The 24,343-nt window shown below is 35.6% G+C and overlaps 1 protein-coding gene across 1 annotated transcript; it reads left to right on the top strand.

The window, feature by feature from the left end:
• Window positions 1–20,212: 20,212 nt before the first annotated feature.
• Window positions 20,213–21,646, top strand: LOC137618516 (golgin subfamily A member 6-like protein 7). The gene is made up of 2 exons (XM_068348675.1): window positions 20,213–20,313; window positions 20,590–21,646. The coding sequence occupies exons 1-2, from the start codon at window positions 20,213–20,215 to the stop codon at window positions 21,644–21,646; spliced, it is 1,158 nt and encodes a 385-aa protein (XP_068204776.1).
• The last annotated feature ends 2,697 nt before the right edge of the window (window positions 21,647–24,343 follow it).

The raw sequence follows: 24,343 nt of genomic DNA, 5'->3' as shown, positions 1-24,343 counted from the left end.
CCGATGTTTGAAGCACCCATGTTTAAACATTACTTGAAACTACTCTAAATATATCGTATTTCTACAGACCTAAGCATTAATTTAATTACCTTCAATTTCTGATATATTTGAATAAGTACCCATGACGTAGATCTTTCTATGAACAGTCCATAATAGTGATATTCACTCCATGTTATGACGATTTATAAAAATACATTCTATAGTCCATATTAGTGATATTCACTGCATTTTATGACGATTTATCAAAATACCTAAATAGTATTACTCAAATAAGTAATAGTTTTCTTAATTCTCGTATAGATTTGTTCACATCATTCGAAACACTTAACTTTTCAATAACACCACAATTTCAATGCTATTTTATACAGAATGTTATGCTGATGATTTCATACCGGCATTAATAATTCTCTCTCATATCAGTGGTTTTAAAGCAATCAGAATATGTGAAGATACTAGTATATGTGACCCGTCAAAAATGACGGCTAAATATTTAGATTGATATGCACACACAGATTCGCCCCTTCCCATTCCCATCTGCAAAACGCTAGTTTGGGCAATTTGTGGGAGATTGTTGTTTTCTGAGTGGTTGCTGTTGAGCGTGACAGGAATATATATATATATATATATATATATATATATACATATATATATGTTTGTATATATACATACATATACATATATATATATATATATATATATAGTGAACCGCAAAACAAATGCATCAAACATGTCCTCCCACTTGCGTCTGTTTATGGCCTTTCTATGTTAGTTCGTCAATCCACAAACACACACACAGAAAAAAACACAATCACAGACACACATACACATTATATATATATAATATATATATATATATATGTATATATATAGCCAGGCCCTTTCTCTTTTCATATAAAAGGATATCGACTCTTAGATAGTGCTAAGGATATAATTTTTGTCCAGAATCAACATCCTATTTTTCTCTTTCTCTCAGCTCAACAGCTTTCCCATTTTCCTGCTCTTACGTCCCAATTACTTATGACATATCATTATGCAATGAGATTCCTGTTGTCAGATGCAAACGAAGCAATTTGCATCTTATTTTTGCGTAATATTATCTTGGACTATATCGAAGCGATGTACATTCTGTTGTCTGAATTATTTCGCTTTAAATTATCTTTTCTCTTTATCATTACCTCCGCCAACGAAGTTGGAAGGAGGTTATGTTTCACCCTCTGTTTGTGTGTTTGTTTGGTGTGTGTTTTCTTATTTAAATAATCTTTTCCTCTGTAGCATTACCTATGCCAATAAAGTTGGAAGGAGGTTATCTTTTACCCCCTGATGTGTGTGTGTTTGTTTGTTTGTGAACAGCTTCGTGGCCACAACTTTAATCATAGAGTAATGAAACTTACAGGGATTAACTGTTATGTAAAAAGCAGAGAAATTATTAAATCTTGGAAGGTCAAGGTCAAAGGTCAAGGTCACGGTTAAGCAAAATGTCCAATTCAACTAATCAGCCATAAGTATGGACATCGTTATCACAGAGACTTCAAACTGAGTTCATATTTGAATGTATGAAAATCCACGCCAATTAATACATGTTAAGGACAAAGAATAAGGTAAAGGTCGCGCAAAAGGTCGAGAAATAAGCTGTCGTGGCGGAGGTTTACGCTCTACTGAATGCTTCTCTAGTTTTGATTATATAAAGATAATTCTCTATACAATTAGACATTTGTTTAACGTTATGTGTAATTAAAACGAGTTTTTCTTATATTTTTGTAATTTCAATACTAATAGGAGATGTCAACTAAGAACAACTCCCATATAGGTAAGCTATTTGTATGTTTAATAAAAGTACAATATATCATGTTATTGTTATTATTATTATTATCATTATTATTATTATTATTATTATTATTATTAGCTAAGCTACAACTATAGTTGGAGAAGCAGGAAGCTATAAGCCCAAGGGCTCCAACAGGGAAAAAAGCCTAGTGAGGAAAGGAAACAAGGAAATAAATCAATCCAAGAAGTAGTGAATTATATTCTCTCTCTCTCTCTCTCTCTCTCTCTCTCTCTCTCTCTCTCTCTCTCTCTCTCTCTTATTTTTACACTTGGATGAAAGGCACATTAAGTGAAAAAATAAAATGGAATATCATTTTTATTCTTAAACTTCTCTTTTAGTTTTTCCTTATTTCCTTTCCTCACTGGGCTATTTTCCCTGTTGGAGCCCTTGGACTTATAGCATCCGGCTTTTCCAACTAGGGTTGTAGCCTAGCAAATCATAATAATAATAATAATAATAATAATAATTATAATAATAATAATAATATATTACTATTGTTTGGAGAATATTCTCCTACTTCCACAGCTGAAACTGACTTTATTGTTACTGATAGTTTCAATAGGATTTAGTTGACGGAGTGAAATGTTGGTTATATCTTGCCCCTAAACAACATCAGTTTAGTTCCTGATAATTATCTGGACAACTTAATACATGAATAAAAGCTTTAAAACTTACAATAGAGCTTATGAATCACAGCTTCGAACAACGAAAGCTCTCTTTTATGGTTGCAAAGTTAAATCAAGGATTATATATTGAAAAGCCTTTTATCTAAATTGTGGATTTAAATAGAGTTTAATTATGTTTATTTTTTATGAATGCGAGGATTTAGAGATTAACACTTAACACCATTTTATTTTGGCTACGAGATATTAACAGAATATAAAGGCTTGAATAATAATAATAATAATAATAATAATAATAATAATAATAATAATAATAATAATAATAATAATAATAATAATACAATCTGAGGGTTTAAAATTGACTCATGAATGGCAGAGGCAAGGGATAGTGACATTACCCTATCAAGCAGGGCAATGCCCTAGAGACTGAACACACACACACACACACATATATATATATATATATATATATGTATATATATACATATATATATATATATATATGTATATATATACATATATATAAATATATATATATATATATATATATATATATAAATTCAGTTTAATACCATTTATCACAATTTACGGGCTTAAAGGTTTAAAGGTTGCTCATGAATGGCAGAGGCAAGGGACAGTGATATTGCCCTACCAAGCAAGACAATGCCCTAGAGACTAACCATATATACATATGACCAGCACACAAGCTCCCTCTCCCCCCAAGCTAGGACCAGGGAAGGCCAGGCAATGGCAGCTGATGACTCAGCAGATAGACCTATAGGCTCTTGCAAGCCCCCATCTTTAGCTCACAAGGATGGTGAGGTTGCAGCCACCAATGGAACTAACGAGTTTGAGCGGCACTCGAACTCCAGCCTAGCAATTACCAGGCAGAGACGTTACCGCATCGGCCATCACTTACTAATGCACATCTATGATAGTTTTGAGTTTTCTGTGTAAATTGTATATTGTTGGGAGACTCAGAGATTTTTTGTATTGGAAAAATAAATGATTTCATCTGATAACTGTTTGTAAGTGAAAATAATGAAAAAAAAATACATTTTCTTTGTATTGACCTTATAAGCAATTTCTAATTAAAATTCAGTTAATTATTTTTAATTTAATTTTGCTTTAAGACTTGAGTGAGAAATGCAAATTAAAAACAGCGAATACTGTATATCACAAACATTTTTGCAGCAATAATATTACTTTTATATTTACGTTCCATTATCCTTTTCGTATGATATAGATCAGTTCATATTGACAGAAAAAAGTTTAATGAGAGTTTTATAGGTGAGAGTCGTATATATGGATTTCCATTTTTTCATTAAAAATAGACTACATTCGAAAAAATAAACATATAAGAAATAAAACTCATTAAAAAGAGCAGTATTATAAAACATATATCATTGGAACTTGAAGTTAAAAGAAATAAATTAAAAAGTATATATTTGCACCTTTTCATTAAAAATAGACTATGTAAAAAAATATCAACATATGTAAGTAACAAAACTCATTTTAAAAAGCAGTATTATAAATTATAGATCAATGGAACTTGAAGTAATGAAAAAGTATGTATTTGCATTTTCTTTATTAAAAATAGACTATATTTGAAAAAAAAAAATCAACATATATAAGAAACAAAACTCAACAAAAAATAGTATTATAAAATAAAAAATCAATTTATCTTGAAGAATAATTAAAAGAATAAAAAGAAAAACGTCTACAAAGATATTTTGTTTTAGCTGAATGCCTAAAATTTTCTATCCTTGACTAATCTTCTCTTAACTTCGACTTTTTTTTCCTTTTTTACAATAGCTTTGCGCTCTCTTCATCTTTCTCAAGATAATATTTCTAGGCTTTATTTATCTGTACTAAGATAATAATTTTTAAGCTCTCTTTATCTTTTCCAAGATAATATTTTTATATTCTTTTCATCTCTTCCAAGATAATAATTTTATGCTCTCTTCATCTTTTTCATGATAATATTTCTACACCCACTCCTTTTTCCGAGTTTTGCACTCTCTCCTATTCCTTACATTCACCCTTTTCTATTTCTATTAAGCTACACCTTCCCAATACCAGGATTATCATAACCAATATCCCTCCCCTCTGAAAAAACCAGAATCCAGTCCGTCGTATAATTCATTATCCATTTTGTTTCTGGATAAGTTCGCTATCGGTTCCTCCTAACCAGTAATTCCTGGAAAATACTTTCCGATATATGTACGACATTTCGTCCACTCTTGTATCGGGGAATTAAGGCTGGGAATTTCGCAATGAACTATTTGAAACCGTTCGAAAATTGCACGCTAATTCACGCTGAAAATTTCTCCATTGCAGACGAGAATATCATTATGCAATCTGTTAAGTTCGTCTGTCAGCAAGGGCGGTATTAGTTGAGTATTGCTGTGCTCTGAGAAATGGTATTTGTTTTTACGTTATTTCAGGGAATTTTCATGATATTGATAGATCAGTATTTTAGGAAAACGAATGAAAGTGAATCGGAAAAGTTGCTGCAAATTTGGTTTATTACTTACGGATAATGGTATTTTTATGTCAATATCGAAATGACTACCTAATTATCTATGAAGCTATCTATTTGTTATGCGCTCAAGTACAAATAAACACACACACACACACATATATAATATACTGTATATATATACATATATATATATATATATATATATATATATTTATATATATATATATATTATACATATATAAATATATATTTATATATATAAATAAATTATATATATATATAACTATATACAGTATATATATATATATATATATTTATATAAATATAAATATATATATATATATATTTATATATATATATATATATATATGTATATAATATACATATATATGATATATATTTAAATATATTATATATATATATATGACACACACACATATATATATATATATATATATACACACACACACACGTTCTGGTGAGTACCAATTCAAATGAAACTGAAACCAGCCACCTTTACCTTAAAGCAGGATCATTTGATGTTCTTTGGAAGGTTTAACGCATTGTTGGTGAGCGTTCTACGAGGCGACGCAACCTGCTGAATACTTGGGAAAGTTTCTGCCTACATGTCTCATCCACGATGCCTTACTGTTACTTAATTTTGAATTATATAGCGTATAATGTTTGTTCAGCCACTAAAAACCACTTATTTGTTAAGGAAATTCCCTTTTCACGATCAAACAAGAGTTTGTAAAACAATTGTCATTCACCAAAGATAAAAACAGATATAAAATCTTTTGAATTATTAACCTAAATTATCTAAAACACGATTATATACATGTATTTGAACATGATCAAAGAGTAACTGAATATTCCTAATAGCAGTCAATAGATAGAAAAAAAAATAATTCAACATTGAACACTTATTTCGATTAAAATTATAACGACATAATTTTTCATGTACTTACCAATTAAATGATGTACAGTCTATTGCCTCTTTTGAATAGAGCAGCACCCAGTCACTATGGAGAGTATTGCCAATACCTCTGAAAGGTGAAGAAAAATATTATATTAATTGCAAATAATACATATATAAGATTTATCTTATTCTAATTGTTAATTACTTCTCTGGGAAATTTTATTTCCTTTCCTCGCCGGGCTATTTTCCTTGTTGGAGCCCTTGGGCTTATAGCATCCTGCTTTTCCAACTAGGATTGTAGCTTAGCAAGTAATAATAATAATAATAATAATAATAATAATAATAATAATAATAATGATAATAATGATTATAATAATAATAACAATAATAACATTATTAGAGGGTTTAAAAGTCGCTCATGAATGGCAGAGGCAAGTGTTATTGACAACGCTCTACCTAGCAGGACAATACCCTAGGGCCTAGAGACTAACTATATTTACATATGATCAGTGCCCCCCCCCCCCCCCCCCCCCCGCCCAGCTGGGACAATGGAAGGCTAGGCAATGGCTGCTGATGATTCAGCAGGTAAGGCCATACTTTCCCTGACCCTCCCTAGTCCTAGCTTGGGTAGGAGCTGATCATATGTATACAGTATGTGTTCAGTCACTAAGGCGTTGTCCTGTCTCCAGGGCATTGTCACTGTCCCTTGCCTCTGCCACTCATGAGTGACCTTTGAACCTTATAACTATGTGGAAAATGTATTATCCGTGGTTAGACCCAATGTTGAAAATACATAATATACTAATATGATTAATTAAATCAAATTAATAAAATATATTCATAAAATTATATATATATATATATATATATATATATAATATATATATATATATATATATATAATCAAATTGAATATATGTATAATATATATATATATATATATATTATGTATATTTAATCAAATTGAATACAAATATATATATATATATATATATATAATCATATCTATATATATATTAATTAAATTATATATAAAAAAAAATCAATTAAAGCAAATACAAATATTTATATAAATCAAATAAATTAAATCAAGAAAATATATCAATACAATTAAATAAAAGTAGACTCCGATATCACACACATTTTTCTATTTCATTTTTTCATTTTTCTCATCAATGTGACTATCGACACTTTAAAAAAAAAAAATAGTACAGAATATTCTCGAATATGGAACAGTTTTCCTTTTATTGCTCGTTCGAACCAAAAAAGTTTTTTGTCTTTCACTCTTCCTGTCTCTGTTTTTCCACTGTTCGCTATTTCTTCCTTTCCTGGTAGTTTTTCTATTGTTATGGTGGCATGGGTTACGGATATATATATATATATATATATATATATATCTTTTTATGTATATATACAGTATATATATATACATGTATCTTTTTATGTATATATACATATATATATATATGTGTATATATATATATATATATATATGTTTGTGTGTATATATATACATATATATATATATATATATACACACATACATACATACATACATATATATATATATATATATACATACACACATACATACATACATATATATATATATATATATATATGCATACATACACACACACACACACACACATATATATATATATATATATATATGTTTATATGTATTTACGAATGTGCTGTTATGTATGTATGGTTAAGAGTTTATATTTGAGTTTTTGATATAATAGACAAAATAGCATGTAAATTTATCATAATCGGCAATGGCTCTTCATGAAAATAAAATATTTTGGCGTTGCAATATTCGGGGGCATAGGAGCATTTTTTGGTTTTGACGGAAGGGGGAGGAGGGTGGCTAAAGTTTGCAAAGGCTCTTAGCAATTTGGAAAACAGGATGCTATAAGCCAAAGGGCTCCAGCAGGGAAAAATAACTCAGTGAAGAAAAGGAAATAAGAAAGTAAATACTATCTTTAGATATTTCTTTCGTATAATTTAATCTTGCACAGTATATTCTAAGACATTCTATAAAAACAATAATGTATACATAAATTATTCACATAATGAATATTAATTTTTTTCTTGAAATTCAATCTTGTACAGTATATTCAAAGACATTGCATAAAAACAATAATTCATACATAAGTTATTCACATAATGAATACTAGTTTTTTTTCTTAAAATTCAATTTTGTACAGTATATTCTAAGACATTGCATAGAGACAATTATTTATACATGAATTCTTCAGATAATAAAAACCGGTTTTTTTTTTCTTTCTCTTTTTAAATCTCGGACAGTATATTGCAAGTAACAATGCCGAGACAGAAAAGTGTTGGGTCTTAGGTTCCCAATAACGACTTAATCCCAACACCCGATATGACGAAGAGTCATTTCCCCAAAGCTCTTGTAACTTTATATTGCAAATCTGTCAGGAAAATTAATGTCATTTACCTTCGAAATTCCAATATCCTACGTAAGGTATTCGTGCTACCCTCGAGGAAGGATATAGGATAACTGCTTCGCTCTTTTCCTTGATGTTTCTTTCGTTCATCTCGTTTCCTGGATGATATTGTCGTTACGTGGGAATAGAGTTACGAGAGAGAGAGAGAGAGAGAGAGAGAGAGAGAGAGAGAGAGAGAGAGAAAGTATCTTGATGATATTGTCGTTACATGGGGATAGAATTATGAGAGAGAGAGAGAGAGAGAGAGAGAGAGAGAGAGAGAGAGAATGATCTCGATGGAGGTAAATCTACTTATGTCGTTTTCTTTGATTTAAAACAATTTTGTAGGTTTATGAATTAACAAAGATAAAGTGCTTAAATGTTACGTTACTAACTTGAAATTTAATTAGCTTTTGTAAATGTGCATTAAACTTTCATCTATTTTTTTAGCATATACAATTTCTGTTATTATTATTATTATTATTATTATTATTATTATTATTATTATTATTATTATTATTATTATTATTATTATTAGCCTAACTAAAACCTTAGTTCGAAAAGAAGGATATTATAAGCCAAAGTGCTCCACCAAGTAAAAATAGCTCAGTGAGGAAAGGAAATAAATAAATAGATAAATAAACTACAAAATTAACGAACCCCTCATAGTACGAACAAAAATAATTTGAAAATAAACTTCTCAATTCATTAAAGAAAATTAAATATTCAAGACTAGAAAAGAGGATTTACAAATAAATTATTTAGTTCAATTAATTCTTTTAGAGCTAACACTACACCAAAGTTGAACGTTTTCCAATTTGCATTATATTCCCCCTAAGATAGAGTTGCTATTAACCCTTTTACCCCCAAAGGACGTACTGGTACGTTTCACAAAAGCCATCCCTTTACCCCCATGGACGTACTGGTACGTCCATGCAAAAAAATGCTATAAAAATTTTTTTTTTCATATTTTTGATAATTTTTTGAGAAAATTCAGGCCTTTTCCAAGAGAATGAGACCAACCTGACCTCTCTATGACAAAAATTAAGGCTGTTAGAGCAATTTTTAAAAAATATACTGCAAAATGTGCTGGAAAAAAAATAACCCCTGGGGGTTAAGGGTTGGAAATTTCCAGAGAGCCTGGGGGTAAAAGGGTTAAAAGCCAGAGCAGCGCTTACGTCATCCTACGTCAACTCTCTCTCTCTCTCTCTCCATGAAAATAGGAGATGGGCCCAGATATGAATTATTTCTATTGGCTTTGTCCTGATGTATAATATGTAAACTACCGGAGCAGAGTAGTTTTCAATTAGTGATTGGAGGGTTCTTGACTGAAGTATTTTATAGGAAAGAAAGTATATGTGTGTGTGCATATATATATATATATATATATATATATTCATATATATACATATATATATAAATATATATACATATATATATTTATATATATAAAGTATATTATATACACACACATATATATATATATATATATAACATATATATATATATATATATATATATGTATAACTTTCTGGAAACCACACGTTCGAACCAACCTGGTAAAAATAAAATAAAAATAAAATCACTTAAAACTACTTCAAAAGATCCAAGTAATTTATGCTTCCTATCTTTAACACCGTCATTTACATGTGTAATAAAACTCAAAACATTAGAGCGGACAAACACAAAAAAAAAAGCAAAAATACAATTTTTTTTTCATTACAAACCCACGGAGGCTTAATGAACCCAAATCTGGTTGCGTTGGGATGAATGAATGCATAAATCATACTCACCGAAATGAGCACAAAGAATTGAATCATTTTCACTGATATTTGAAACGACATCAGATTTGAATATTCATTTTCTTCGGATGTATTATGTATGAAAGGGATTCAGCTTTATCACACGTCACTATACATAATGGATATACTATACGTTTACTCTCTCTCTCTCTCTCTCTCTCTCTCTCTCTCTCTCTCTCAACTGGAATTGAAAAGATACAACATCAATCACTGTGGTAAAATCTTTGCATACAAAATAGCAAATACTTGGAATAGACTTCCAGTGGGCTACAGTTCTCTTGCTTGAGGGTACACTCGGGCACACTATTCTATATTTTTAAAGTTTATATAGGAGATATTTACTTCAATGTTACTGTTCTTAAAATATTTTATTTTTCCTTGTTTCCTTTCTTTACTGGGTTATTTTCCCTCTTGGAGCCCTCGGGCTTATAGCATTCTGCTTTTCCAACTAGGATTGTAGCTTAGATATTAATGTACCAACCGTGTGTCACACAATTGTACATAATTATTTTGTATATATTATGGTTGTATCTGCGCTCTTCCCTCGCACTAAAAAGAACCTGAATGATCATGTCTCCGTTTTGCTCAGTAACATTATCTGTCTCTCGAACAGGTCATGTCCTGTTGCCTTGAGGTTTTGTATATAAAGGAGAGTGTTCCTTAATAAATATCTCAGTCGTTTCCAATCTGCCTTTGAGTTCACAACTCCTCTCTCGGCCCGTCACATTGGTGACCCCGGAAGTCGACTCGCTCCCACCTCCTTCCACCCCCACCCCCTCGCCCCTTCATCGTTGGTACTATGGCGGACTCTACGGCAGTTGGTGCTGCGGCCGCTCCATTCAAACTTTCATCGTTTGCCAGCGGAGAGGCGTTTGCTTGGTTTCAGCGCGCAGAAGTCCAGTTTCGTATCAGGGGCGTGACTCGCTCAACCACCAAAGCGGATTATGTTCTCGCGGCGATACCCGAGGACACCTTCCCAGAAATATCCGACTGGCTTTGTGAACAAGGAGACACCCCAATAGCGTATGACGACCTCAAATCATACCTTCTGCAGCAGTACTCGCCGTCGCCAGCCGCCCGCATAGCAAAGCTTTTTCAGCTCTCGCAACAACCGTTGGGGGACCAAAGGGCTTTGCTTGCCCTCAGGGAAATGACCAGTATCGCTCGCCTTCAACCTGCCGCAGACGGCTCTCCTCGTGAGGTGAACCTACTCCGTGCCCTTTGGATACGCCGTTTACCTGAACCTGTGCGCTCTGACATACCCGATGTCGATAGTTTACCCATAAAGGACTTGATGACCGAAGCCGACGCCCTTATGGACAGCCACTTCAAGACCTCCATCAACACCTCCAACCCTGACAACGAGGATGACTATTCAACGTCAACCGAAGCTGACATGAATGCCGTAGGACATACACGCCTACCCCATGACGTGCCGAAGCGGAGACAAAGCCGCCCACCACCCACCAATCGCTCGCGCCCCAACGAACGACATCTACAGCCACTTACTACCTCCCATCCACTGCAGTTTTGCTACTACCACTTCAGATTCGGGGCAACCGCGAAGAAATGTGCCAAAGATTGTCAGTGGCCAAAAAACGTGTAAGTAGGCCATCGCTTGTGGCGGTGGCCTCCCATGTTTCTAATATTTTCTTTTTACAGGATGCAGGAACGGGCGTGCGATTTTTGGTAGACACGGGTGCTTGTCGTTCTCTTTTGCCAAGGAAACTCTTCAAGGCAAAACGTAGTCTGTCTACATCTGCCGACATCCGCTTGGTAGCTGCCAACGGATCTGCGATACCCACCTACGGTTACGAGAGCCTCACATTATCGTTCGGAAACGGTAAATTCAATTGGAAGTTTCTCGTTGCTGACGTCACAATGCCAATCCTCGGTGAGGATTTCCTCTCTCATTTCCACCCTCTGGTCGATGTCGCCCACCGACGATTGGTCAACGCAGACTCGTACTTGTCGACACCTCTTCAACCCGCCCCCTCTAACCTCGCTCTCCACATCAGCGCACCCACGGATGCCTACGCCCACCTTCTCACGTCGTACCCGGAAGTTTTCCGTCCAGAACTTCGCCAAACGCCCACGGTTCCTGCCAAGCACGGTATTTATCACCATATCAAGACGACGGGACCCCCAGTCTTCGCAAAATTCAGACGTCTGGCACCGGAACGATTGGCAGCCGCCAAACAGACGTTCGCCGAAATGGAGAAAATGGGCCTTTGCCAAAAGGCCTCCAGCCCATGGTCGTCACCCTTACACATCGTTCTGAAGAAAGACGGCTCCCTCCGTCCGTGCGGGGATTACAGGCACCTGAACATGCAAACAGAACCGGATCACTACCCCCTCCCAAACATTGCCGATGTAACCTCCTACCTGCACAAAGCAAAGGTTTTCTCTACGCTCGACCTCCTGAAGGGGTATTATCAGGTGCCTATGAACCCAGAAGACATCCCCAAGACTGCCATCACCACTCCGTTTGGCACATACACCTTCAATTACTCCTATTTTGGCCTTCGTAATGCTGGGGCAACGTTTCAACGTCTCATGGATGGCATCTTAGGGGACCTCCCTTTCTGTGTATGTTATGTGGACGACATACTTGTGTTCTCCTCCTCAAAAGAGGAACACCTCCGTCACCTGCGCATCGTGCTCGACCGCCTGCAACAAAACGGCCTTGTAGTCCGGTACGACAAGTGTACCTTTGGCGCCAACGAAGTGTCGTTCTTAGGGCACCGTATCACTCCTGAAGGAGTCCATCCCCTCCCTGAGAAGGTAGCAGCCGTTCAGAATTTCCCCACGCCCTCGACCGTCAAAGCTCTGCAGGAATTCTTGGGCATGATCAACTATTATCACCGTTTTCTGCCAGCCATTGCCGCCACTCTTGCTCCCCTCTACACCTCCCTCAAGGGCAAGCCAAAGGACCTGAAGTGGGGTCCCCTTCAAGAAGCAGCCTTCTGCAATGCAAAGAAGGCCCTATCAACTGCTGCGGCTCTCACTTTTCCTATCCCACACGCCCCTCTCCTTCTCTCCACCGATGCCAGCGACGTCGCTATTGGTGCAGTACTCGAGCAGGTGGTCAAAGGCTCGCCCCGCCCATTAGCTTTCTTCAGCAGAAAACTGTCCAAGGCAGAATCGGATTATTCTACATTCGATCGAGAATTGCTGGCGGTGCACTTGGCTGTCCGTCACTTTCGCCATTTCATAGAAGGTACGCCCTTCGTCATTCATACAGACCACATGCCTCTGGTGCACGCCTTCACTCGACAGTCTGACGCCTGGTCCGCCCGTCAACGCCGACATCTCTCCGCCGTGGCTGAATACAATTGCACCCTCCAATACGTCCCTGGGAAAATGAATCCCGTTGCCGATGCCCTGTCAAGAAACACGATGGCTGCCGTTCAACTGGGATTGGATTACAACGCCCTGGCTGAAGCCCAACGACAGGATCCAGAGTATCAAGCTTGTAGGACATCCTGCACGTCCCTCCGTTGGGAGGATTTTCCCCTCAAAGACTCCAACACCACCCTCCTCTGTGACGTCAGTACTGGTAGACCGCGACCTTGGATTCCTGCTCCCATGCGCCGACAGGTGTTTGATTTCATCTACGGCCTTTCACATCCCTCGTGCCGTTCTACTGCACAGCTGCTGAAGGCAAAGTTCATTTGGCACGGCATTTCTAAGGATGCTAAGGATTGGGTCCGTGCGTGTACTTCTTGCCAAACTTCCAAAGTACATCGACACACGGATTCAGGAGTGGGCACCTTTCCTTAACCTCAGCGTCGTTTCGCACACATTCACGTCGACGTTGTAGGCCCCCTACCCACATCACAAGGACATCGTTACCTGTTTACCGTCATCGACCGCTCCACTCGTTGGCCTGAAGCCATTCCCATGGAAACTGCAACGTCCGCCTCATGTACATCTGCCTTACTTTCTGGATGGATTTCAAGATTCGGTATCCCTGAGCATATTACTTCTGACAGGGGAACAATTTTCACCTCTCAATTATGGACGTCATTAGCGAATCTCCTGGGCATCACCCTACATCAGACAACGGCCTACAACCCCGCTGCCAATGGAATGGTTGAACGTTTTCATCACACCTTCAAAGCAGCTTTGATGTCCCGCTGCAAGGATTGCAACTGGTTTACTCAGCTTCCCTGGGTCCTCCTTGGACTAAGGACCACTCCTAAAGACGCCCTTGACGTCTCGGCAGCCGAAATGGTGTATGGCGACCCATTGGTCGTCCCTGCCGAATTTTTTCCTTCTACGACCTCCTCCGACGATCTCCAGCGCATACGTCACGTCTTGGGAAAATTTACTCCGTGCCGCCAGACTTACAAGCCCCCAGCGAAGCATCACATACCAACGGACTTACACTCTGCAACGCACGTCTTCCTGCGCAACGACACCAGCAAGCCACCACTAACGCCCCCTTACACGGGCCCTTTCCTTGTGATCCGACGCAGTCCGAAAGCATTCCTCCTAAACATTCGGGGCAAAAAAGACTGGGTCTCCATTGATCGTCTAAAACCTGCTTATCTTCTGCCAGATGACCCGCCTACAGTTCGCCTCTCTAGATCAGGGCGCCCTATTTAACATGTACAGTATGTCATTTTTAGGGGGGAGCCATGTACCAACCGTGTGTCACACAATTGTACATAATTATTTTGTATATATTATGGTTGTATCTGCGCTCTTCCCTCGCACTAAAAAGAACCTGAATGATCATGTCTCCGTTTTGCTCAGTAACATTATCTGTCTCTCGAACAGGTCATGTCCTGTTGCCTTGAGGTTTTGTATATAAAGAAGAGTGTTCCTTAATAAATAACTCAGTCGTTTCCAATCTGCCTTTGAGTTCACAACTCCTCTCTCGGCCCGTCACATTAACAATAATAATAATAATAATAATAATAATAATAATAATAATAATAATAATAATAAAAAGACTTCAAGAATAAGTTGGACAAGATCATAAAAATTTCTGAAAGATTATAACCAATGGCATAATGGAGTCTACATGAATGGACTAAAAAGTCTTTGAGACATCTAAAGTCTTAGTAACACGCTCTCTCTCTCTCTCTCTCTCTCTCTCTCTCTCTCTCTCTCTCTCTCTTAAATAAATATATAAATTAACAAATCTATGAATATATATGTATACAACATATTAAATGAATATATATCACTAACACTCGTGATTTTAATAAATAGAAATATCGACTATAAAAGCCTTTAATATCGAATTCTATTTTTGGGAATGTATAACCACTGTAAATTCATTTACGATAACCGCTTTTGGCTGGGCAGAGATTCGAACCTATGACTCTTCACAAAGGTAGAATTCGATATTAAATGCCATTGTGGTTGATATTTACATTGATTTATTATTAATCCCGATATCTGAGGTCATAGTAAAGGTTTCAGGATATGGGAGTTCTATAAAGGAAGTTTGAAAAGTCAGTGGAGAAGAAAAAGGTTTTCACCAATTAAATATTAATATTTCCTGAACGGTATTTTACATAAAATGTATCCCCTATTATCATTATTATTATTATTATTATCATTATTATTATTATTATTATTATTATTATTATTATTATTATCATTTTTATCATCCTTATCAATAATTAACGCTTCCAAATGGAAAGATTAAATATCTTTGAACGAAGAAAACCAGAAGAATTTTGACAGGTAAAATATAATTTCGAAACTTATATTTCAAACACACACATCTATGAGTAATCCATTAATATATAAAAAATATACCAAGTATCATTGAATGAAGAAAACCATAAGAATTTTGACATGTAAAATTTATTTTCGAAATCTATATTTCAAACACACATATATGTTAGTAATCCATTACTATGGAAAAAATATACCAAATATTTTTGAATGAAGAAAACCATAAGAATTTTGACAGATAAAATTTATTTTCCAAATCTGCATTTCAAAGACACACACAGTTTTAAATCCACACCAATACTTAGGACACAAACTTAGATGCAAATAAAAAAAAAATTCTTTTAAAAAAAAAATTGAAAAATTAATAGAAAAATGGACAAAAATTATATCCGTATATGGAAGAATCTTCTGGAATTTTTTTTTTCAACTAAAAAAAAAAGGAAACCTAATCTCTACTTCAATTTATTTCCTAACATCTTCCCCCAAAAGATCTTTATATTCCCTTTTCTAAACCTTTAAAAAATGACATCTCTCTTTTCATAGCGTAAATTAGATTTAGTTCCAGCTCCCTACTAAGGAATAATATTCCTTTTAATTCTTGTTTGATTCTTAACCAATTTGAGAAGTTAAATAATTTCTCTAAGAAATAGCTTCAGTTTTTATGTTATCTTATTTTTAGGCTGAAGGATAAAGAAAGCATCTTCTAACTTGATAACACCACAAATTTTTTTTTTTTAATCTTGGAGACATATCTCCATTTGTTGTGCTCTCTCTCTCTCTCTCTCTCTCTCTCTCTCTCTCTCTCTCTCTCAAAAAAAAAAAAAATAATCTAAAATATTAAGTGCATGACCATATATTTGGCCATATAAAATCTCTCTCTCTCTCTCTCTCTCTCTCTCTCTCTCTCTCTCTCTGCTATTACCATCCAAAGAACGTAGTCAATGAAAACTCCATGAATTGTGTGGGGTAGAAAAGGGCATCACTGTCAATGTGCTGTCATACAAAAAGGTGATAACAAATTATCAAAATATTCTAATATTGATACTGAGCTCACTTTATTATTATTATTATTATTATTATTATTATTATTATTATTATTATTATTATTATTATTATTATTATTATTATTATCTCAGCTACCACCCCACTTGGAAAAGCAGGATGCTATAAGCACAGTGGCTTCAACAGAGAAGAAGAGCCCAATGAGGAAAGTAAATAAGGAAATGAGTAACCTGAACTACAAGATAAATAATGAATAATTAATATAAAATAATTCATGAAAAGTAACATCAAAATAGATATTTCATATATAAACTGTATGCCAGTTAAACTTAAAAACCTTCTTAAGTTTCAACTTTTGAATGTTATTCGTGAAGTTAGAAGTAATTTTATAAGGCGATTCCTCGAAGTTTCGGTTGCATGAATATCATCTAACATTAAAGTCTAAACTATTATGTTCCATCAGCTTCTTCATCTTCCCCACCGTTAACCCTACATTAAGGGCCTAATGGCCCCTCACCAATGCTTTCTATTGAAGGCATCCTCTTCCACCAAACCTCTTCTCTCCATGTCATCCTTCACCTTATTTTCTTCTTTCCCACCCTTATCCCAACATTAAGGGGTTGGTTGCCTGATGCACCCTCTCTAGTGCCCTAGATCAAAGGCATCCTCTTCAACTAAACCTTTCTCTCTATATCATCCTTCACCTCATCCCCCCATCTAATCCTCTTCCTCTATCTTGATCTTCTCCACCTAAGAGGTTCCTCCCAAGCCCTCCTCACTCTCTCCCCACCATCCATCCTCACCACGTGCCCACACCATCTCAGTCATGACACTCGTATCTCAGTAATCTTTACCACACCTGCCATTCTTCTTATTTCATCATTTTTCAATCTTTCAAAAAGGGATATTCCCATAATGCACCTGAGTATTCTCATATCTGTTCCATCGGCTGAATTATGTATAATTAAATTCTACCAATGACTAATTTTACTAAAAATGTATTAAGTGCTCAATGATCTGATTCATATATTTCCCTAAAAATTTATTTTTATCAAGGCTTGAGAATTCATATAATCTAAGCGTGGCATGAATTTTAATAAAATATATATAATTCTATTACACTCATAAAGATGACGTCAGAAGAAGTGAAAATTTAAGTATATATTATTAGAATATGAAATACATATCTAGAACAGCAGATGAATAAATCTTAATATATTCCATTTATCATTATTATTATTATTATTATTATTATTATTATTATTATTATTATTATTATTATTATTATTATTTCTTGCTAAGCTACAACCTTAGTTGGTAAAGCAGGATGCTATAAGCCCAGAGGCTCCAACAGGGAAAATAGCTCAGTGAGGAAAGGAAACAAGGGAAACAAGAGAAGTAACAATTAAAAGAAAATATTTTTAGAAGGAAAGTAACAGTTACATATGTATTGTGATATCTATTTGCAATCGAGACGGCAGAAATATATTACTTTTTTTAATTTCCAAAAGTAACTCCAATTCAGATTCTTTAAACTTCCTCCAATATGGTACGCAGTACAATGCTAAATATAAAAATGCATACATACCCACACATATTATATACACACATATGTGTATATATATATATATATATATATACACATATGTGTGTGTGTATATATATATATATATATATATACTTATATATATATATATAGATGTGAATGAGTGTTTTGTGTCCATATTAGCGAGAGAGAGAGAGAGAGAGAGAGAGAGAGAGAGAGAGAGAGAGAGAGAGAGGATAAAACAAACAAAAAAACATAATGAAACGAAACATCTAAAAATGAAAATAGAATCACCCCCTCTCCCCCAAAAAACACGAAAACATTATTAATACAAAACACACAAGAAATGAAACTAAACACAGAGTCTCACTTAGCACAGAAAGATGATATATGGTCTCACTGAGAGAGAGAGAGAGAGAGAGAGAGAGAGAGAGAGAGAATAGCCACTTGTTTCTCCCTGGCAGTAACAAATGGTCCGTTTCCACTGCATCTGTTATGCGAGTGCTTACAACGACCTCCGGATAAACAGACCTCGGGCTAGAGACACGGAGGGAGAATCAATTTTAAAGAATAAATCTTTTATACGAATGAAGGATTTTTTATTTGTTTTCAAATGTATTCTGTGTATTCTGGAGATTGTGATCCGATGGGGGAAGTTTCGTTCGTCAATAGTGTTCATTTATTGAGAGAATATAATATCAAAATTTATTTTTGTTCACTTTGAGTTCTATACATTTCCATACACATATTCAAACATACATGCATGAATGTATATAAGAGCTTGTGTATATATATATATATATATATATAATATATATATATATATATATATATATATATTTACAGAGTATGTGAGCATATCTGTGTGTTTGTGTGTCAGCATAATTATTTATTTTATATATATATATATATATATATACATATAATATATATACAGTGTATATATATATATATATATATATATAAATATATATATATATATACTGTATATATATATAATATGTTATTCTTCATTTGCTGAGAGAGAGAGAGAGAGAGAGAGAGAGAGAGAGAGAGAGAGAATGAACCCCGATCACATTCCCAGCATCGGAACGCGATTGTAACAGAACCATTGTTTTTCCTTGCAGTGTTTTGGAACGACAAGATGAAATTCTCGCAGTTGATTGGCTGCAGGAAAAGGATTAAAAGGAGCCAATGAAAATATTAAGAGATCTCATGCTGTGTCTTTATTTTCTTTTAATATTTTCAAAGATTTCCTTCGGGGAGAAAAACGCAAGTCTTCTACTGGAGCAGATAGAAATTTTCGGTGAAGACTTGCACAAGATTCTTCTCCAACCCAACGATGACTTCAGAGGGCTTCACGGCATCCCGTTCTCATCCGAGTCTTCATTCACACTTCACCAGAATTTTACCTTTATCTTATAAATACAATTCTATCTATCTATCTATTTATCTATCTATCTATACATTCTATCTATCTATCTATCATTCTATATATTTCCTTCGGGGAAAAGAAATTACTAAAAGAATATTCAATGGCGGAATAAGATTCGTGTTTTGGAAAAAAAAAATGAGAATATAGACAAGCTTATGTCTTCAAGAGCAGAAAGTTAGTTTCGGTGAAGACCGAGTGAAGATTTTTCCCAAAGCAAACGAAGACGTCTTCAAAGTCTGGCTCTCATTCGAATTATCATCGGAATCAGTTTCAGGAGACGATCTCGAAGCCAACGAATACTTCTCCAGTCTTCAAAACTCCTTCAATCTCGGAGTCGATATTTCTGCGAGGACCTACTTCAATTTCTTCAAATTATACCTGATCAAAGTCAACTGATCTGCATTCTGAGTTTTACAACGAAGATGTTTACAAACAACGCATTGAAAGCGATCAGCGAGTACGGGAAGAAATATCTACTTGGAGGACCCTCTCCCGAAGACGGGTTTCAGGACCAGCAACCCAGGTTGATGGAACTGGAAGGACTACGCCTCATCTTGGGAGGTGGTCTTCTGATGAGGAAATTCTGGGCCGAGGAGGAAAAGAGTAAGGCACTCGAGCCTGTCTTGGACCAGGAGGAACTCTAAGGAGTTTCTGAGGAGACGGAAGCTGTCATCAATGGGAAGGATCCTTTGCTTTCCGGCGGGGAAGAACAGCTGCTGCTGCCAGGAGGCACAGGGAGTGTTGTCTCTAATAGAGATGTACAAGTTCAGGTAGAGACTGAACATCTTACCTCTAACAGAGATGTAGACATTCAGGTAGAGATTGAACATCTTATCTCTAACAGAGATATAGAAGTTCAAGTCAAGACTGAACAAGTCTCTAACACAGATGTAACAGTTCAGACGGACGGAGACACAGAGATTGAAGATCTCAGGCGAAAGAACGAAAACATGGCTAAGGAACTTGCCAATAAACAGGCAGTGATTGAAGCACATGAAAATCAACTTGCTGATTACTATCAATCAATTCTAGAGTTGAAAGCGGAGCTGAAAATGGCTCAGAAGAAAAATGATGTCCAAAATCAGATTGAATCAGCGCTTGTGAAAGAGAAGGAAACTCTGAAACAAGAGCTTGAAGATATAGTGACTTTGGATGAAGAAAACACAATGAAAATATTTCAGTTGAATGAGGAACTGGAAAAGGCCAAGGAGAAAATCGAGGCTCAAGACGAGCTGAAATCGATCCTTTTGGCAGAGAATGAAGATCTCAAAAAATCCAATGAGGAACGAAGCTTCCTTAATGAAGAATTGGCTCTAGAGAAAATCAAACTAGAAAAAGAGCTGATGGAGGCTCGTGCTAATGATCAGAAAAGGGTACTAGAGCTGCAGGGGGAGATTTCTAAAGCTCTACTACAAAATCACGAGCTAAAGGAGGCAGTGTTCACAATTACAAAGAAGAAGGAAAGTCTTCGAGAACAACTGGAGAACAAAAATAAACGAGAAAAAAAATTGAACGGTAAGATTGTTCGAATGACCAACTTAGAAGATCAAATGAAGAAAGAATTGTCCGCAGCAAAGGATGTCATTTCTTCACTGAAGAAGGAACATCAGAAGAGAGATTTGGAAAAGGTTATAAAAGAAGAAGGAATGGGTGACGTTGAAAGGTGTGAAACTGCAGCAGAAGATGACAAAAAAGTAGTCGTTGTGAAGGAAGAAAACCAAGGACAAGACGGACCCACAAGAAAACGTTTGGTAAGGAAACCAAAGAAGAAACCAAAACGGGACGTCTCTTACTCTTGGGCCCCCCTTGGATCCATAGTCCCAATTTTGGAAACAGACGAAAATAAGGTTCATTAAGAAGTCAGAAACAAAAAAACAAAAAAAAAAAACAAAAATGAAAAAAGCAAAAAAAAAAAAAATATAAAATAAAAAACCCCAAAAAATAAAAATAAAAAACAAAAAAAAAATTAAAAAAAAAAAAAAAGATTGTGATACGAATATTTTTTATTTTTTTCTGAGGGAATGTTTTTTTATTTTTATTTTGTGAAAGGAATATATTCTAATGTTATTTTGTGAAAGGAATATATTCTTATGTTATTTTGTGAAAGGAAAACTATTTTTTATTTCATAGCGACGTCGCTTAATTTATAAAAGGAATATACCGGTATTATTATTTCTGTGAAAGGAATATTTTTTTATGTTTTTTTTTTTTTAGGTTTAAGGATGCCACGTTTAACTGCCTAGGCTAATGATGCTTGTCTTAACTGCCTGGCATATTATTATTATTTTTTTTTTTTTTAGGTTTAGGGATGCCAGGCTTAACTGCCTAGGCTAATGATGCTTGTCTTAACTGCCTGGATTATTATTATTATTTTTTTTTTAGGTTTAAGGATGCCAGGCTTAACTGCCTAGGCTAATGATGCTTGGCTTAACTGCCTAGCATAATGATGCTTGTCTGAACTGCCTGGCATATCTGTTTTGTTTTTAGGTTTAAGGATGTCAGGCTTGACTGCCTAGGCTAATGATGCCTGTCTTAACTGCCTGGCATATTTTTTTTTTTTTTTTTTTAGGTTTAAGGATGCCAGGCTTAACTGCCTAGGCTAATGATGCTTGTCTTAACTGCCTGGCATATTATTATTTATTTTTTTTTAGGTTTAGGGATGCCAGGCTTAACTGCCTAGGCTAATGATGCTTGTCTTAACTGCCTGGCATATTATTATTTTTTTTCTTTTTAGGTTTAGGGATGCCAGGCTTAACTGCCTAGGCTAATGATGCTTGTCTTAACTGCCTGGAATATTATTATTATTATTATTTTAGGTTTAAGGATGCCAGGCTTAACTGCCTAGGCTAATGATGCTTGGCTTAACTGCCTAGGCTAATGATGCTTGTCTGAACTGCCTGGCATATCTGTTTTGTTTTTAGGTTTAAGGATGTCAGGCTTAACTGCCTATGCTAATGATGCTTGGCTTAACTGCCTAGGCTAATGATTCTTGTCTTAACTGCCTGGCATATTATTATTATTTTTTTTTTTTTTTAGGTTTAGGGATGCCAGGCTTACCTGCCTAGGCTAATGATGCTTGTCTTAACTGCCTGGCATATTATTTTTTTTTAGGTTTAAGGATGCCAGGCTCCCCCAAACTCTAATCCTTAGTTAACAAAAATAGTGAGGTTGCAGCGACCAAAGAATCTAACAAGTTCGAGCGGTTCTCGAACTCCAGCCAGGCGGTCACCAGTCAGGGATGTTACCACATCGGCCACAACATCGAGAAAAAGGACATTTACTACTTAATGCTTCAGAATTTCAAAGGGTTTATTTCTTCATTTCCTATTCGCCAGTCAAATGGCGCTGTGACGTCATTAATTTCAATGGTCTCTCATAAAATAATCAAGAGAAGCTGTTAATTAGACTGGCCTATTCCAATCCCCCCCCCCCCCCCCCCCCCCAATGGAGGTAATTAAGTATGACACGTGGCTGTGCCAGTTAATGCTGATGTCTTATTCTTCTTCTGCTTTTTATCATTATTATTATCATTATTATCATCATCATCATTATTATTATTATTACTATTATTTTTATTGTTATTTTCTTTTTTTTTACTAGTGTACGCGACCTGTCAATATAACGAATAAATATTTAGATATGTACACACACCCGACACCCTCTCCCCAGGGTAGGACTACATCCTCTCCCCGCTTCTTGCCTTTCCGTCTACCTAGACCTGTCTGACAGGTTTCAAGTTGGACGTCCGTTTTTCTCGCTACGTTTAAGCAAAGGAATGAAAAAGACTCGCTGGAATCAAAGGGCCTCGGTTAGATTTCGCCAGTCGTCTCTATCTCGAGCTGTAAATTCAATACTTCTCCAATCATCATCTCCCACTTCATGCTTCATAGTTGTCAGATATGTAGGCCTGGGTCTTCCAACAGATTAATAAAAGGATGAACGCCAGTGTGTCGTGCATGCTTTATTTCGTTGGTTGTATATAAATGTGGGACTGTTTTACCAGATGTTAGGTGCAGCAATGTCATCCCAAAAAAGCTTGTGGAGCATAAAAAGGTTATAAAGTTCTCGCTTCCTTTCCTTCATCTTGCTTTCCAACTCCTCTACCTTTTACTTCGTTATGTAGCTGTTGTTTTACCCCTCCTCCCCTTTTTTGCATCAGCATTGAATGGCCTCCATAGCCCCAGAGCTGGGTAAATGGCCCAAATTATATGCATAATTCAAGTCAGATTTAGTGAGCAAAAAGAACTCTGATTTGGGAGTTTTCCTCAAAGAATAGTCAGAGATCGATTAAAGTTTGGTGGAAGATGATGCCTTTGCTAAAAGGCATTGGAGAGGGCACATCAGACAACCAACCCCTTAATGTATGGATAACGGTGTGAAAGAAGGTTGGAGAGGACGGTGCAAAAGAAGGTTGGAGAGGGTGCAATAGGCAACCGTCCCCTTAATGTAAGGATAATGGCGGGAAGGGAGGTTGGAGAGGGCGCATTAGGCAACCAACCCCTTAATGTAAGGATAATGGCGGGAAGGAAGGTTGGAGAGGGCGCATTAGGCAA

Source organism: Palaemon carinicauda, chromosome 24, assembly GCF_036898095.1.
Source record: "Palaemon carinicauda isolate YSFRI2023 chromosome 24, ASM3689809v2, whole genome shotgun sequence".
Classification (NCBI taxonomy): domain Eukaryota; kingdom Metazoa; phylum Arthropoda; class Malacostraca; order Decapoda; family Palaemonidae; genus Palaemon; species Palaemon carinicauda.
The sequence above is the reverse complement of the archived record's forward strand: the minus strand, read 5'-3'. Positions and strand labels throughout refer to the sequence as shown.